This window comes from Heterocephalus glaber, unplaced genomic scaffold (assembly GCF_053883595.1).
Source record: "Heterocephalus glaber isolate CG9 unplaced genomic scaffold, H.glaber_assembly_v1.0 deba00001553, whole genome shotgun sequence".
NCBI lineage: Eukaryota > Metazoa > Chordata > Mammalia > Rodentia > Bathyergidae > Heterocephalus > Heterocephalus glaber.
In genome coordinates this window covers 5,885,863-5,904,150 of record NW_028258344.1, presented here as the reverse complement: position 1 = coordinate 5,904,150, position 18,288 = coordinate 5,885,863, and the positions used below count along the sequence as shown (strand labels likewise).

At 37.6% G+C, this 18,288-nt stretch overlaps 1 protein-coding gene across 18 annotated transcripts in view; it reads left to right on the top strand.

Moving 5' to 3' along the window:
- Asph (aspartate beta-hydroxylase) overlaps positions 1-18,288 on the top strand; it is a 233,520-nt gene that overhangs the window by 106,983 nt on the left and 108,249 nt on the right. For all 18 annotated transcript variants that reach the window (XM_087190370.1, XM_087190372.1, XM_087190376.1 and 15 more), the window contains one exon: positions 165-206. In XM_087190370.1, the coding sequence (XP_087046496.1) occupies positions 165-206 (42 nt within the window). The remainder of the gene's footprint in view (positions 1-164; positions 207-18,288) is intronic.

The window sequence follows — 18,288 nt, the reverse complement described above, 5'->3', positions numbered from 1 at the left end:
TAATTAACTTTATACATAAAGAATTCAAGGTTTAAGAAAATTGAATTATATGCCCAGAAATATTTTTCTTAATTTCATTGAAGTTCGTTTAAATATAGTCATATATTTTGAGATATTGACTGGTGACTGCACAATATTTACTTTGTTTTGTCTTTAATTTTCAGAAACAAATAGAAAAACAGATGATCCAGAACAAAAAGAGAAAGGTGAGATTGTCAAATAGCCTTTAAAATATTCACGGAAGCCAGGTGTAGTGGTCCATGCCTGTAATCCCAGCACTTGGGAGGCAGAGGCAGGAGGATCACTTTGAGTTCAAGGCTACCCTGGGCTACATAGTGAGCACAAGACCAGCCTGAACTAGAAAGCAAGACCCTGTCTCAAAAAACCGCACAAAATTTAAAAAATGAAAAATAAAATAAAATATTTACGGAAGAAAATCATACCATTCAAGAATAATGTAATAATTTTGTTTTATATCATAAACTGGAAGATATTCCTACTGGTTTTATTATTTCAGTAATCAATAAGTATTAATATTCTACCTAAACCTAATGAGCTGAGGCTCAGAGAGATTGCTTATAATCTTAGTTTTGATAGTGGCTATATTTGTGTCATTGGGAGACTCGCTGTACTTAGCTTTTGTGTTTCGGTTTCCTCTGCTATAATATAGAAATAACAAGTACCAACTACAGAGGACTGTGTCTCCAAAATAGTAATTAAGTGAGGATAAATGTAAAATTCTTAAAGCAGTGTCTGTCACAGGGACAACACTTAGGAAGTATTAAATATTATTTATTATTAATATGTTGTCAACTGTGCTACATATCAAAGATTTAAAGATTACCAAACCATGATACCTTTTTTAAGGAACAGCTGGAAAGACAGACACACAGTTACAGCCATATTGAAAAAAATTATCTCTGCCTTCTAAAAGTTTATTACAAAGACATCCCAATAAGTGTAATAACCCATAGTATCTTACTTCAACTTTTGCAGAGGTTCCTAAGCTTATTTAGAGTGAGAGACTATATTTACATTAAAAAATTATACAGATGTCCTATGAGCTAGCATGTGATCTATTTTGGAGAATGACCCATGTGCAGCTGAAAACAATGTGTATTCTGATTTTGTGGTGTGGAACACTCTGTAAACATCTATTAAGTCCATTTGTTCAATAGCTTGGTTCAGTTCTAGAATTTCATTGTTAATTTTTTTTCTAGTTGATCTGTCTATATGTGACAGTGGTGGATTGAGCCCCCCCACTGCAATTGTATTAGTGCTTATTTTGTTTTTCATGTCCATTAATATTTGTTTTGTACAGTTGGGGGCATTCATATTTGGTGCATATATATTTAGGATTGTCATCTCTTCCTCTTGGATTGTTCCTTTCACAAGGATGTAGTGACCATCTTTGTCTCTTAATTAGTTTTGGTTTGAAATCTACTTTGTCTGCAAATAAGATTTCTATGCCTGCTTTTTTCTGGGTTCCTGTTGTGTAGAGAACTGTTTTCCATCCTTTTACTTTCAGTCTAAGGATTTCCTTTTGAGTTAGGTGTGTTTCTTATATACAGCATATTGCTGGGTTTTGCTTCGTATTTTCTTTTGGTACCGGGGATCGAACTTGGGTCCTTGTGCTTGCACAGCAGGCGGCGAAACCACTGAGCCAAATACCCAGCCCTGGGTTTTGCTTCTTAATCCATTCTGCCAGTCTATTTCTTTTGATTGGTGAATTGAGGCCATTAACACTGATAGTTATAATTGAGAGATATTGACTCATCCTTGTCATGATATTTTACTGTTGTTGGCTCTTGTATTTCTTATTTCCCCCCCCTTTTGCTTTAGTGTCTTACCTTGAGTGATGCCTTCTCTGTGCTGGGCCTCATGGAGTTGTGACCTTCATTGTCTTTTTCTAGGATATTGCTTAAAATTGTTTGGAGTGCTGGTTTGGTGTTCATGAAATTTCTCAGGTGTTCTTTGTCATGGAAGTATCTAATTTCCCCGTTGATTTTGAAAGAGAATTTTGCCGGATACAACAGTCTAGGTTGGAAGTTATTTTCTTTTAGGGCTTGAAATACTTGACTCCAGGCTCTCCTTGATTTGAGGGTTTGTGTTGAGAAATCTGCCATGACTCTGATGAGCTTTCCTTTGTAGGTGATTTGTTTCTTTTCTCTAACTGCCTGTAGAATTTTGTTCTTCTGTTGGGTTTCTGGGATCTTGACTATTATATGTCATATCTAAGTAAATGTAAAAGAATCAAAGTTATCCCCTGTATATTATCAGACCATAGTGCAATACAATTGGAGATCAATAACATAAGAAACCACAAAACTCCCACAAATACATGGAAATTGAACAACACCCTCCTGAACAACCAATGGGTGACAGAGGAAATTAAAGAAGAAATTAGACAGTTTCCACAAGTAAATGATAATGCCAGCACAACATACAGGAATCTGTGGGACACAATGAAAGCAGTTCTACGCAGGAAATTCATAGCAGTGAATGCCCATATTAGGACAACAGAGAGAACTCAGTTAAATAACCTAATGCAGAACCTCAAGCTTAGAAAAAGTAGAGCATAACAAACCCAAAGCTTGTACAAGAAAGGAAATTATAAAGATCCTAGCAGAAATCAATGCAATGGAGACTAAGAGAATGAAACAAAAAAATCAATGAATCAAAGAGTTGATTTTTTGAAAGAATAAATAAAATTGATAAACCTTTAGCCAACCTTATCAAAAAAAGGAAAGAAAGGGCTCAAATCCATGCAATTAAGAATGAAAAAGGTGAAGCCACAACAAATCCAGCAGAAATTCAGAGAATCATCAATACCTACTTTGAGAACCTGTACTCTAATAAAATGGAAAACACAGAAGAAATGGACAGATTCCTAGATATATATGAATTGCCAAAATTAAATGAAGAAGATATAGAAATTCTAAGCACCCCAATAACAAATGAGTGAAATTGAAAATGTAATAAAAAACTGACCAGCTCAGGTCCTGATGGCTTCACTGCTGAATTCTAGAAGACATTTAAAGAAGAACTATCATCATTACTCTTTAAACTCATCAAGGAAATTGAAAGGGAATCAAGGCTTCCAAATTCATTCCTGGAAGCAAGTGTTATTTCTGATTCCAAAACCAGGGAAAGACCCAACCCAAAAAGAGAACTACAGACCAATCTCCGTAATGAACATAGATGCAAAAATCCTCAACAAGATACTGGCAAACAGAATACAGAGGGTCATCAAGAAGATCATACACCCTGACCAAGTCGGATTTATCCCAGGGATGCAAGGATGGTTCAACATCTGTAAATCAATAAATGTAATACACTATATTACCAGAGTCAAGGACAAAAACTACATGATCATCTCAATAGATCCAGAAAAAGCATTTGACAAAATCCAACACCCATTCATGATAAAAACGCTACAGAAACTTGGAATAGAAGGGCTTTATCTCAACCTGATTAAGGCTATCTAAGAAAAACCAACAGCCAACATCATACTAAATGGTCAAAAACTGAAAACTTTCACGCTACAATCAGGAACAAGACAAGGATGCCCACTATCACCACTCCTGTTCAATATAGCTCTGGCAACATTAGGCATAGCGATTAGACAAGAGAAAGAAATAAAAGGAATAAAGATAGGAAAGGAAGAAGTGAAACTCATTATTTGCTGATAATATGATACTTTACATAGAAGATCCAAAAAACTCAGTCAAAAGTCTGCTAAACCTAATTGACAGATTCAGTAGAGTAGCTGGATACAAGGACAACACTCAAAAAACAATAGCCTTCTTATATGCAAATAGCAGACCCATTGAGAGAGAAATTTGGGAAATAATTCCTTTTACAATAGCATCTAAAAAAATGAAATATCTAAGAATCAACCTAACAAAGGAAGCAAAAGACCTCTACACTGAAAACTACAGCTCTCTGAAAAAGGAGATGGAAGAGGATATAAGAAAATGGAAAGATATCCCTTGTTCCTGGGTAGGAAGAACCAATATAGTGAAAATGGCCATACTTCCAAAACTACTATATAGATTCAGTGCAATGCCAATTGAAATTCCAACAATATACTTCACAGAACTAGAGAAAACAATCCAAAAATTCATTTGGAAGCAGAAGAAACCTAGAATAGCAAAAGTAATTCTAGGCAACAGAGACATGGCTGGGGGTATCACAATCCCCAACTTGAAACTATAGTACAAAGCTACTGTGATAAAAACAGCATGGTACTGGCAAAGAAACAGACCTGAAGATCAGTGGAATAGATTAGAAGATGCAGAAACAACTCCAGACATACTCAGCCACCTCATCTTTGACAAAGGAGCCAACCACCCTCATTGGAGGAAAGATAGCCTATTTAATAAATGGTGTTGGAAAAACTGGATTTCAACCTGCCAAAGATTAAAACTAGACCTGTACCTATCACTGTGCACTAAACTAAGATCAAAGTGGATTAAAGATCTAAATATTAAGCCAGAAACAATAAACTTGCTGGAAGATAAGTTAGGTAGAACTCTTGATGACATTGGCATAGGAAAAGACTTTATGAACAAATCTTCAGTAGCACGGGAGCTAACACAAAGAATCAACAACTGGGATCTCATCTTATTAAAAAGCTTCTGCACTGCAAGAGAAACTACCAACAGAGCTAAGAGACAACCTACAATGTGGGAAGAAATATTTAGCAGCTGTACCTCAGACAAAGGTCTACTATCGAGAATATACAAAGAATTGAAAAAATCAGACCCCCCAAATTTAAAGTCCCAATTCAAAAATGGGCATCCGAAATGAACAGACATTTCTCAACAAAGGAGTAAAAGCAGCAATTAAATATATGAAAAAATGTTCAACATCACTGGTCATTTGAGAGATGCAGATGAAAACAACACTGAGATTCCACCTCACCCATCAAAGAATGGCTGCTATCAAGAAATCAACCAATAACAAATGCTGGCAGGGATGTGGAGAGAAAGGAACCCTTCTCCATTGTTGGTGGGAATGTATACTGGTGCAACCACTGTGGAAACAAGTATGGAGATACCTCAAAGAACTATGGCTAGAGGTCCCATTTGACCCAGCTATTCCCCTAGTGGGACTCTTCCCCAAAGAATTAAAAGAATCATACCACAGTGATATATGTGCACCTATGTTTAAAGCAGTACAGTCTGTAATAGCTAAAGCTTGGAAACAGCCCAAGTGCCCATCGACTAGAAACAGGATAAAGAAGATGTGATTTTTGTATAAAATAGAGTACTACTCAGCCATAAAGAGTGAGAAACTAGAGACATTTATAGCTAAATGGATGCATATTGAGGCCATACTCTGAAGTGAAATAAATAGGACACACATGTGTAAATACCGAATAGTTTCTCTAGTGTGAGAAATTGAAAGTGTAAATAAGGATGAAAATGATTAAAATGAATAATTGATAATTTGAAATAAGAAAAGGTCCAAGGGTTAGAGGATAGGAGGGGAAGGGGAAAGGGAAGAAGGGAAAGGAAAAATTATGAGAAAGAAAAAAAAATGGAATCAAACTCTGTGTAAATAGGGAAGGGTGGAGAGGGTAAAGATTGCACAGGTAATGGGAGAAAAAATAAAAACTAAGATACATCATGTTCTGGTACAAACACCCAATGATAAATGTAAATGTATTGTATACCTAAAATGTACCGATAAATATATATATAAACAAAAAAAAAAAATTATACAGATAGTCACAGAAGAATGGTTACACTTTGGGCAAGCATCAGATGACAAAATTTTTCAACGATTAAACATACTTAGTTGCAGTAATGCCTTTTATTTTCAGTAAGGTTTGAGAAGGTATCACACATGTTGTGCAAGACCTCACTTGGTGTGTGATTGAATACTTGGTGAATATGTGCCGTTGTTGCCCTCAGACCGTAATTTCATTTCCCAGAGACTGAGAATGAGGCATCTCACTCCTGTACTTTTTTTTCCTGACAAACGGTTGTTTTAAACTTTGTTAAAATATTACAAAGATGTGGGGCCGGGGATTTAGCTCAGTGGTTCCGTCACCTGCCCACCCCGCAAGTGCAAGGACCAGAGTGCGATCCCAGTACAAAAAAAAAAAGAAACAAAGATGTAATTTCACAGGTTGGTGTTTATAAGCAGTCCTTACCCTAGTACTCCCTGTTCTCAAGTCCCGCTCACTAATTTATTTTTAGCTGTCCCTTCCTAGTATTTCCCTAGGTATTTCTCAATAATGTGTTAATTCTGCAGTTTTTCTATTTAATACTGGAAACTGTTGATTGATTTTGTTTTATAGAAGACTGGGACTAGTGTGATTTTCACAATCACACAAGCTCTGCTCCCATTCCTCCCCCATCTTCCAATACATTCATGACCTAACTACAGTATAATAGATAATGATAACTACTAAGAAGATTAAACAGAGCTTGTGAGTGCATACAGTTAGCGGCACGCATGATGGTGTGGATCATTCTCTCTACTTTAAACACTCTCTTCACTTGGCCTGCGTGATGCCATGCTGCCTTGGCTTCTCTTCTTCTGTCTCCTGGTGGCTTCTTCCCAGGCCATTTGAATAGATGCTCCTCATCTCCCTGACTTAAACACTGGAGTCCTCAGGACACAGTCTTTGGACTGTTGTGTCTGCACATACGAACTCCTTTCGTGATCTTGCGCATTCTCATGGCTTTAAATTCTTCTGTACTCCAAAGTTTCCCCGATCTACCGACAGCCAGGGTCTGTCTGCAGAACTCCAGACTGGTGTGTCCAGCTATCTACCTGCTGTCTCCCTGATGACCTCAACTGGGTGTGTAATAATCACTTCAGACTTCAATGTAAACCATATCTTATCCCCCTCAAAGCATGCTACTCCTGTGAACCTTTTCTTTTATGCCTCCTGTCATTCCATTAGGAAATCCCATCAGCTTTCTCTTCAGGATGCAGTGAGAGTCCAGGCTCTCCCTGTCACCTTCACTTGTTCCCGCCAGGTCCAAGCCATGAACATGTCTTGCCTGGATTATTTCAGTAGTCTCCTAGCTGGTCTTCTGGCTTCCACTTTCATATCTCTACATTTTTTCTCAATACAGTGGCTGTAGAAACTCTTTTCAGACCCAAGTCTTATCATGCCGTCCAGATCCCTCCAGCATCTAGCCATCTTCCTTGCAGTAAAATCCTCTGCAGCAGTTTACAAGGCCTCACACAATCTGTTCTTCCCTCTTTTTCTTCCTTTTGTTTCCTCTCTAACCTCAGGTTCTGTGTCTCTTCTTGACTCCTTCGACTGCAGCTCCACTGGCTTCTATGGTAAGCACATGTGGGGCTCAGGGCCTTTGCACTGGCTGCACCCATGAGGAGGAAGGTTTCCCCTCTAGCAATCCACGTAGCTTGTTCTGTTAATCTCTGCTCAACTCTTGTCCTCTCAAGGAGGCTGCCTGACTCTGACCTTATTTATTATTATACCTTCCTTACTCTGCATATCCTGAGTCCTTCTTTTGTTTCTCCATTGCATGGTTGTCACTGTGAGAATTATTTGGTAGTTGAACTCTTCAGTGTGTACTGTCTGAATGTAGTTCTGTGAAGTCACGTTTGTGTTTGTTTTGCTGTCCTGGGCCTGGCACCATGCTTCCCACACCTTAGGCACTCTGTAAATATTTGCTGGATGAACTTGTATGAATTTTAATTATTACACATTACTATCAAATGACTTCAACAGTTTTATATAACCCAAAGTGTAGGACCAAGAGCTGCAACCCAGATGACCCTCCTAGAGTGTGACTCAGTGGGAGACCTAAAGGCTGAGTGGGTTGTACTAGGGCAAGGAGCCTGCGCTGTTGTCATCCCTAAAGAAATCAGAGCAGTCATGTGCTTTCCTGAAGCTTTGTGTGTCTTAAGCTCAGGGGGCATGTGGAATCATCAGAGCCACACTGTCGAGAGCATAGAACTGACAAGGAAAAGAGAGAGCGAGGAAAATAAAATTTTTATTTTAAAGTTATTTAACCTTTGATTTCCTCATCTAGAAATGAAGAGACTGATTTTTACGCCTTACAGGGATATGTTGCAACAGAAAGATAAGATGAAAATAATACCTGTAACTAATAATTGTAATCTGCTATTATTCCTATCTAAATTGAGTCAACTACTATATTATCCAAATACCTGACTTCAGGTTGTTTTAATAAGTAATTTTATTAGTTGACTTGGAAATCTAATGTACTGTGCTAGTGTTATAATTTAGCTAAGATATGACTTTTTAAAAATCCATATGATCATAATTATGAAAGAAAAGGTGTTTTTAGTCCCCAGAGCGAGACACCTATATTTTAAGAATATAGGGGAGTTTTAAATGGAATAAGTTCAGCTTTATGAAAGAATCACAGATATGATCCCTACCACTCAGTTTGCCCCAGACCACTGGACATTTCCTCAGCGTGGCACCAAGGCAGAGGCTACTGCCTGGCGGACTGAAGCTGTGCTTCGGCGCCAGATCCACTCACATCTCACTTGTTAAGAGCCCCGATTCTACAGCATAACAAAAGAGGAAGAAATTTCCCTTTTCCTTTATTCATGGTTTCTTATCCTACGTGCTCAAGGAAATGAACCTTTTTAGGAAAATCACGGTTTTCTTAAGAGCCCCCATCTTTACCCTTCTCCCCACATCTTCATGAATGGGGATGTGTGTCAGGTTCAAACCAACCCTACAAATCATTCATTACATGTGATTTTTTTTTAAGAGTAGGAAAATTTATTGAGAGAAAGATAGCTTCTGTCTAAGAGAGACAGAAGGGGGACTGGAAAATGGGTTGCCCCAAGTTACTTCCTTTGAAATCTTGAGGTCAGGCTATTCAGAATCCAAGCTAGTAGTTTCTGAGAAATATACTGGATTGTAGTTGTTGACTTTATAAATTGTTCCAGGGATTATGCATTCCAGTAAGTTTTATCATTTGTAGTAGTTTCAATCAAATCTCTCAATTTATCTCTGTATCCATCTCTTCAAATTTGTTCTTAAATCCATCCTTAATCAGATCCTCTTGTATCTTCAACATGTGCTCCAAAATCCTTATCAAGTCTCTCAGAAAGTGTTCTTGATTCCCTTCTAGCTTCTGTCTCAGCTGGTCTATATTTTCTTTGAGACCCATCTCAAGTACTGCCATCTGTTGCTGCTTCTCATTTTTTTTTTTTTTAAGAGTAGGAAAAATTTATTGAAAGATAGCTTCTGTCTAAGAGAGACAGAAGGAGGACCGGAAAGTGGGTTGCCCCCATTACATGTAATTTTAAAAGCTCAAATTTCCACGGTTTATATTTTACCCTCATCAATAACCTAAGACTAGTTTAGTGGTGCATGAGGGACTTAGCTCCTTTCTTGCCATTCTGTCACCCTTAATCCACAGCCTCATGTTCCAAAAGGACTGTTCAAGCCCCAGACATTATTAGCCACATCCAGATAACAGGAAGGAATATTATGGAAGTAACAGACTTCCTAGAAGGCCTGCATTTAACTGACAGAATTTTGTTAATGTTAAAATTCAGGTTTCTCCTTCTTAGGAAGGAAATACTGAATATCGAGGGAAAGCAACAGGCACCATTTTATTCCTTTTGTTAGCATAATACACTCAGCTACTCTATGTTGGGAGTGTGGCTGGTGTGATGCTGGAAAGCTCACATATTTTTAAAACTACCCACTTGTCACTCACAGAAAAAGATACCAATTCTTCATTCCCTTAAACATCTAGATGTCTGCTCCATGCCAGGCATTGTTCTAGTCAAGAGAATCCAGGTGGAAGCAAGACAGACAAGCGTCTTGCTTGCAGTGGCTTACATCCCAGTAGAGGGGCCAGCAGTGCACAGGGAACTGCCATCGGATCCGTGCTCCTAGGACAGGCAACGGCAGCATGTGCTGCGAGGAGCAGAGGAGGGGAAGGGGAAGAGAGAGGGGTGGACAGAGGAAGGGAAGGCGGTCTCTGTGGTTTGTGATGCCATCCAGGCAGCTGTGCAAAGACTGGAACAGTGCCGGGAACCTATAGCACATGTGCCCCAGCGGGCTGTTTGTATCATTGAAAGCTCCTAAAGGTTCAGCCTCACTGGATAGAAGCATTGCAACAGAGAAACAGCGTGCATGGTCCTCAGGGGAGAAAGAAGCCTAAGAAGCTGGAGCACCCTGAGCAAGCAGAGTGTTCGTGATAGGCAGTTAGAGAAATCCAAAGGCCAGTGTGTGGCAGGGAAGCTGAATATTTTTCTCTGTGCTTGAGATGTGACACCCAGCCTGGGGATGTCCTTATGCCAGTCAGTCCTTTCTCATTCACTTGACTGCATTGCTTCTATGAGGTTCAAGTACATTCTTCTTGCAGTAGAGATAGAGAGAGGTGAGACTGCGGGCATGGCTTGTTGCAGATACAGGACGACCCCTGCAAACCCAGCCCTAGACCTGCTGCTCACTGCACGATGTTCAGCCGTATTGCTGCCTCTCTGACCCTGCCCCTCATTTCAGCCTTAGCAATATGGCCTCTCTCTGCACTGCCCTGTCTCCATTGTGCACAGAGCAGACCTCCAGGGGCTCTCATCCTAAAGGAGATTTTTCCAGTTGAATGTGGCAGCTGGGGTCTCTGGACCTGCAGAAAGAACGGTGCAACAGCTTTACCAAACTGCTTTATTGCCCCGTCATCATGTATGTTTCCCAGTTGAGGTCAGTACAAACAAAAAAGGTTTGTAACTCGAGTATTTTACTAAGGCTCACATGCAGGGCTAGTCAGAATTAAAAGAAAAAGTAAATCAGTGTTATCTCTAATTCATTTAAAATTCTATTTGAGAAGACTGTCATCTTGAGAGTCCCTCATATTTTCTACACAAATAGATTTATATAATGCTGTTAACTGAAAAGGAAAAGGAAAGGGAAACATGCCATTTTGTAAATATGTAGCAAAAAGAAACATGAATAAGTTTCAATCGCTAGACTTTAGTTTCATAATAACTGAAATTGAAATTTTTAAAAAATAGAAATTACTGATTTGTCTTGGGATGAATTATTACATTGATTAATTTTAATCCATATTAAATGTATGAGGAATTACTGCTAAGGGGGGAAGATATGATTTTCTTTAGAATTAATAATTATATTATTTCTTTTTTCTTTTAGAAAGTCAGATTTAGTTCTTTGATAGTTACATGACTGGTATAGGTTTTATTCCAAAATAGGTCCTCATTTGAAAATGCTCAATTCTTAAACTGAATCAGATTATTTACCTGTTCCCATAAACTTGCTATATCAGTTTCTCCCCACTGGATGTCATCTTTTACCATGAATTCCATATTCTACAGCCACAAAATATTAGTGTGAACTACAAAGCAATGCAATACAAAGACTGTTAAATGTAGATTCAAACAGTTGTTTCTATTCATCCATTTATTCAAAATATATTCAGTATTTATTATTTGCCAGGTAATCTCTTAGGTAATCTCTTAATTCTTTATGGCGTAGGTCAAGTGTCCCCTATCCAAAATGCTTAAGGCCAAAAGTGTTTCAGATCTGGGATATTTTTTTAGATTTTGGGACCTCGCACTTGCGAGGCAGGTGCAGCGCCACTGAACTAAATCCCCTTTTTTCCCTTTTAGATGGAATAATTTCTATTACTGTATCTTCAGATCCCCTGGTTCCATATTCTGCAATTTTTAATCTTTTGTTGGACTTACCTAGAAAGTTTTTTAAATTTTAGCTACTGTTCCTTTTGGCTCCAAATTTCCAGTTGCCACTTTTTGATAGTTTCTGTTTCAATATTAAAATTCCATATATGTTCACTTATTAATACCATGTTTTTCTTTAATTCTTGGTATTTATTTATAATCATTAACTTGGAGTATTTTTCTAATAAAGCCAATATATGGTGATTGGTATTAGCTACATTTTTTTCCTGGTTGTGAGTCAGAAGATACCTTTTCTTTGCATGTCTAGTAATTTTTGGTTGTGTATATAATATGTTTCAGCAACTCTGGAATTTCCTTTGGTTGTTCTGAATATTGTTTATGTGTTGTAAATAATTAACTTGCCTGGACTTAAACTGAAAAATCTGTGTACCCTGCACTGTAAAGCAGCTAATATCTACTTAATTATTTTGCTTCTGATCTCTTTTTAAAGTTGAGCTCTCTTGGCCAGAATGGGGGTGTAGTGCCTGCAGTGTCTGCAGAGTTTACTAGTCTTTCAAAGATTTGGGCAGAATACATACTCAGGACTTTCTTCTGTTTTTTTCCCCTTGCTTCTGATGATTGCCATCTAAATTTCCAGTTGCTTTGCCAGTGCCACATTCTGCCTTCCTGACTTAAGGCAGTAAGACTTTTGTGTTATGCTGCCCGAACTGTGTACTAAGAAATGCACTCAGGTAGTACTCAGGGTATTTTCTCCCAAAGCAGTTCCATGAGGGGTGAATTCCCATAGTAGTCAACTGGAAGGAAGGCCCCAGTAATTCTTCCCTTTTGATATTCTTTTGTACATCCTTTTTTGTGTGTGTGCATTCTTTTTCGATATTTTTCTCTATTGAAATAGGGCTTACCTGTGTGAACAATAAGATCTTAACAGAAATGACAGAAGTGACTTCCAAGATAACTTCTTGAAAGATGCTACAGCTTTTACTTTGTTCTCCTTTGGATCACTTGCTCTGGGGAAACCAGTTATCATGTCAAATATAAGCACCCAGGTCCATGTAGCAAAAAAACCAAAACAATGCAGAACAAAACACATCTTATACAGCATAATAAATAGATACAAGTGCTGTAAGTTGCTAAGTTTGCTGGTGACTTATTTTTGCTGTCACATATGGATAACTTAGCCCTTTCAATATTTTTCCTACTTTTTCTCCAGGCTCTCTGGGGCTACCCATAAAGAACAAAGTCATCATCCAGCCAGGGATTTGGGCAGAATTCATACTCAAATTTTCTGTCTCAACTCTTGAGTATCTCTCTTGCTTCCACAATTTCTCCTTTAAATTTCAGCCTGTTTCACTGCTCTGAATTCTCATCTTCCCCTTCAGCAGGAAGGGCGCAATTTTCCACTGCCTAACTTGGGGCATCCAAAGAGCACCCCCACGTGATAAAAAGCCACAAATTCACTATTCCCATTTAAAGCAGAAGAATAAACTCTGCAAGTTTCTATCTTTAGTCATTTTCCAATTCAAATAATTGTATTAATGTTGCAGGATTATTTCATTGATTTCATGGAATATTAACCTGATACTCTCTGAATGCAAGAAAAGCTGAACGTGTCAAATTTGTAAATCCTTCTGGATTCTCTGACTGTGAACTAACTGTGTCTGTATACTTTTGCCATCTTCTCCTAAACTATTTTTTCTTTTTCTTGTTGATTTTATTACTGATGTTAGTCCCTCACTGGTTTTTTATACTGTAAAAGTATTTTTCCAATTGTGTCTTTATGTATTAACTTAATGAATGATTCCTTGTGAGAACACAATAGTTGGAATAAACAAGTGCCTGAATGAATAAATAAGAGAACAACTTTCTTTGATGTGTTAGAGAACTTGAGCCAGCCCCAACAGTATCTCCTGGCTCTCATATGTTTTTCAATTCTGAGATGACAAAATATGTACAAAAACGTGGAATATAGCCAGATGTGGTGGCATGAGCGTATAGTCCTAGCACTTGGAAGGCTGAGGCAGGAGGATTGCTGAGAGTTCAAGTCCACCCTGGGCTACATAATGAGCTCAAGACCAGCCTGAACTACATAGCAAGTCCCTGTCTCCAAAAAACAAAACAAAACAAACAAAAATATTGAACAAACGTTATTCAAATGGCTTGGTAAGTGCGAAGCATGAGCCCTCCTTCAAAAAATTAATTACTTCATTGTATTGAAACAAGAACTATATTACCTGGCTGAAAAGACAACTGTCTCAAAGTTGCATCATTCAGTTCTTGCAGTTCTTTTCTATTGAAACACGTGGCCTGAACCAAATCCTGATGGCTCAAACATAATTAGCACTTGGTTAGTGTACTTGGGTCTTTGTCCTTTAACTACCCATTGGAGTTGCTTTAACTCACTGTATTTAGCAGCCCTCAAACATCAAGTATTCTTCATTGTTGGTACCCATAGCCACCTATATGTTGTAGCACCAGCTAGTGGTTCAATAAGGCTGTACCACTATGTGTTTTTTCCCATACTATGGAAAAGCAGTGTATCTATTGCACATTTAAACCAACTGAGGGAAAGCTCTGAAAAAAATAACCTCCCTCCCATCCTTCCAGCTGTGAAGAGGTTATGAGATATGATAGGTTATGAGTTAAAGATTTATTATAGTCATTGCATTCAACAGCTATAGTAGTTTTAGTAGTTCCTAAAATATACTAGCAGTTATTGTCTGATTACTTATAAAGATAAGTTAATTATAGGAAATTTCTGACTCTTATTCAAGTCTGATTTAGAGAGAGGTTTAATCACAGCAAATTTTAGCGATTTTAAATAAGCTTGGAATATATTACTAGTGTCAGCAAGTATAGTAGAGACTTTTAGCTGTGTTGAAATACATATTCACTTTGTTTTTATTTTTTATTTTATAATTTTAACCATACTGTAGGATGTATGGTAATTCAGGACACCTGTTTCCACCAGTGAATCTTCAAACACACTACAGGACAATAATAGCAATGATTTTTAACGATTATTTGTTATCTTTAAAATCCCATGCTAATGCTTCCCATCGAGCACTCTTATGTTTTACAAAGCTAATTTTTGCAATGATTGTGACAATGTGAGCAGGAAAGCAAAATAGATTGCGTGTGTGTATGTGTGTTTGTATGTGCACGTATGTGTAGTTCTGAGGATTGAACCTAGAGCCTCACGGATGCTAGGCAAGCACTTTACCATTTAGCTACATCCTGAGCCTTAAAATAGGTCTTTAAAAAATCAGATATTTATGTTTTTTTAAATTATCATTAGGCTTTTTTTTAATTTTTAGAGATTGTGGCTCTATAAATCATGATAATCTACATGCTGTATTTAACACATTTTCTATTTGTATACTTATATTAGCTACATATGCCCAAGCTAAATTTAATTTATGGTTTTTCAAAAAATATGCTATAAAAAGGAAGTGCTGTGGGTCCATATGCCCAAGCTAACTTAAAATTAAGCATTTTCCAAAAATGTGCCATAAAAAGACAGTGCTATGAGTAGTTGATTACAACATTTATTTAAACAAGAGTGTGAGTTAATTTGAAAAATGTGCTACTGAAAATTACTTTAGTGTGAGCTCTGTATAGCTCTTTCCCTCAGCATTTTTCATTCTTTGGCTTTAATGGCAGGTTTATTGGCATTTCCAGCAGTAATTCTTGCCATTTATCTATATATTTTACTTAAAAATCAAATATATTTTAACAGTCTAAAGTATAAAATCCACTCTTATCTGTGGTTTCACTTTCTGTGGTCATCTGCTGTTCAAAATACAAAAATATCTGTCATCAGAAGTTCAGCAGTGGCCCAGTGCCATGCCAGAGTGCCGCCGGCAGGGTTCCCCAGGCTTAATCTCCTTACAAGGCATTGCACCTGCCTCACCTCATCAGGAAGAGGAGCACAGCGCCGTGAGGTATTTTAAGAGAGGGAACCACACCCACACAACTTTTATTACAGTACATTATTAAAATTGTTTTCCTTTGTTATTGGTTATTGTTAATCTCTTACTGTGCCCATTTTATAGATTAAATATAATCCTAAATTTGTACGTATACATTACTGAAATGATTAGAGGAATTTTCATCATGACTCCTCTTTCAAGTCATTCATTTCTAGATACACTAACCAACAAAGACAAGTATATATAGCAACTTTTACATTATAAACCTTAGACTCACTTCAAGTCATAAAGATAGCAGTGTGGTTGGTTATGGTTGAATCAGAGAACAGTGGGATTTTTGCTTTTGAATTAATTTTTTAAAGAAGTTAGCGTGTGTGGGTAAAGGAAGTAGAAGAAATTATCTTCTGGCGTATTTTCTTCAGCAGGGATTCATTTTTGCTGGGTGAAGGGATAGGCTCTTTTGCTACTTCTCGGGACATCAGCCAACCCTTTGTATTGATCTTTTTCAAAGAATGGAAGTAGGAACTGACTAAAGGGATAACAGCTTCTAGCTAAGAGGAGCGATTCGTTAGGTTAATCAGTATATTGTCTTCTTTTGTGTGTCTGCTCTATGGGGTGCTGTGTTGCTCAGATTTTTGTCCTTGTGAGCAAATATTTAATAGAGTCAATTTAGAAAAGGAAAGATGTATTTTGGCTCGTGGTTTCAGAAGTTTCAGTCCACGGTCAGCTAGCTCCAGGGCAGAAACATGGTAATAAGGGTGGAGTGGAGGAAAGCTGCTTACCCCTCAGCAGCTAGAAAGCAGAGCGTGAGCCTGAGAAAAGTATACCCTTCAAAGTCACATCCCCAGTGACCTTGGTCCTCTAGTTAGCCCCATCTCCCAACTGCAGATTCAGCTATAACCTTATCAATGGATTAATCCATTGGAATTAATCCATTGGAATTAATCCATGCTAAATTATTTTTAATGACAGGGAATTGATATGGAAAAAAGCTCATAGGTGTTTTGTGCACAAGCTGATCCTTACTCCACAGAGCAGCACAACTATGGTTCTGTGAGCAGGGCTCACTATAACAGGATATATTGGTTAGAGTATGATCTTGAAACCCTTGATGCTTCCACTTTTTGGAAAAATTATTGTAATGCATTTTTCTAGTGTAGTGACTTTTGCACGTTCTCTTTCAGTCTTTGGCACCATTGGCTGTACCTCCTCCTGTTTGTCCAGTTCCTATTTCATTTAATGGATTTAATAAGCACTTCTAGGACTCTATGTTATTTATCTGCAACCTTTAAGACTAATTAGCTACTGTGATTATAACATTGACATGGTTCAAGTTATGCAAAACACACTTAAAACTAAACTTGTAATAAAGTTGGATGAAATCTATTTATAAAGGATGTTGCTTTTAATTGATAACCTTACATAAAAGCTCCGATTTGATAAAGCTACATTTCAGGTAATAACCTTGATTTTATGCTTCATTGAATTTTGGCTCCTGTCCTCCAAGGATCACTGACTTCTTTGTGCATTTATACCATCATATTGGTAATGTTATTACTAATGTCATTCAGCCAGTCATAAGGTGGAAGTAGCATTAATTGCAAATTATAGCTTCAACATAAAACCAATGAACTTGGGTGAGCTTTTAATTTCCGTGTCTTGTCACTTTGATTCATACTGCATCTTGCTTTTTAACTGCTGCCATGAACCCCATGTGAGTTTCTCTGCAGTATATTTTTTCATGGCATTTTCAGACAGTCAAGAGAGTCAAGCAGTATAGAACCCAGCAGGGTATGTGTTGTTGTGTCATTAATTGCATACCTCTGTGCCAGTGAGGAAGGAGGCCAGAGGCAGATTGTCTTTTACCCCCTGAGAAGTATGATAATAGCTTGAGAGTGCACTTCCTGGAGTATTTCTCTGTGATTATAAAACACAAGTGAAGAGGCTTGTTAGAAAGAAAGAGAAAAATGAGGAATATTGTTAAATTGCCTCTTAGATTAAGAGTAATAACACAGCTGGTCCATTGGCACTAGTGTGATGGAAATACAGTATGTTTCTGCTGTTGATCAGGTCTCAAGACTGAGTTCTGAGTTGGATCTGTTTTGTTTCTAGATCCTAGTGTGTGGACGAATGCGGTATTGGGAGGCTGAGGGCTCTTATTGACATCGTAGCAGATCTGGAGGCATGGACTCTTCTCCATCCTATGTCACCCTTTAAAGTATCTAGCAAGTTGGGTTTTTTTCTATCCATGAACATTTTTGCTTCTAGGCATTTAAATTCCTCCTACCAGTGTGAAGTCACTTATTCAAAACTAAAAAATTGTTGCAGCATAATAGAAAAGGTCCTTGACCAGACTTTTAGTTTCAGTTCTACCATTTCTTATTTGCTATTTGATTTGAATGCGTCTTGTGGCCTCTTGGAGCTTTTCTTTTTCTGTGTATAATACAGGAAGATAATTTTGTTTGTAGTCTGCAGCTTTTTTGCAGCTCACATGACTGTTTTGCTTTGTTATTTATGCCACTCTATATAGATAAGAACAACTGTTACCATTACTTGTCTTTCAGTGATTATTTTGTACAAAATATATGATATCCCCAAATCCAGATGCAAGAGAAGAGCAATCTAATTCTGTTCATTTGTAAATGTTCCTTTTCCATGAAACTCTTGATGAACATGATAAACTTTACCCATATGACATCTCAGTGTTCTTAATGTC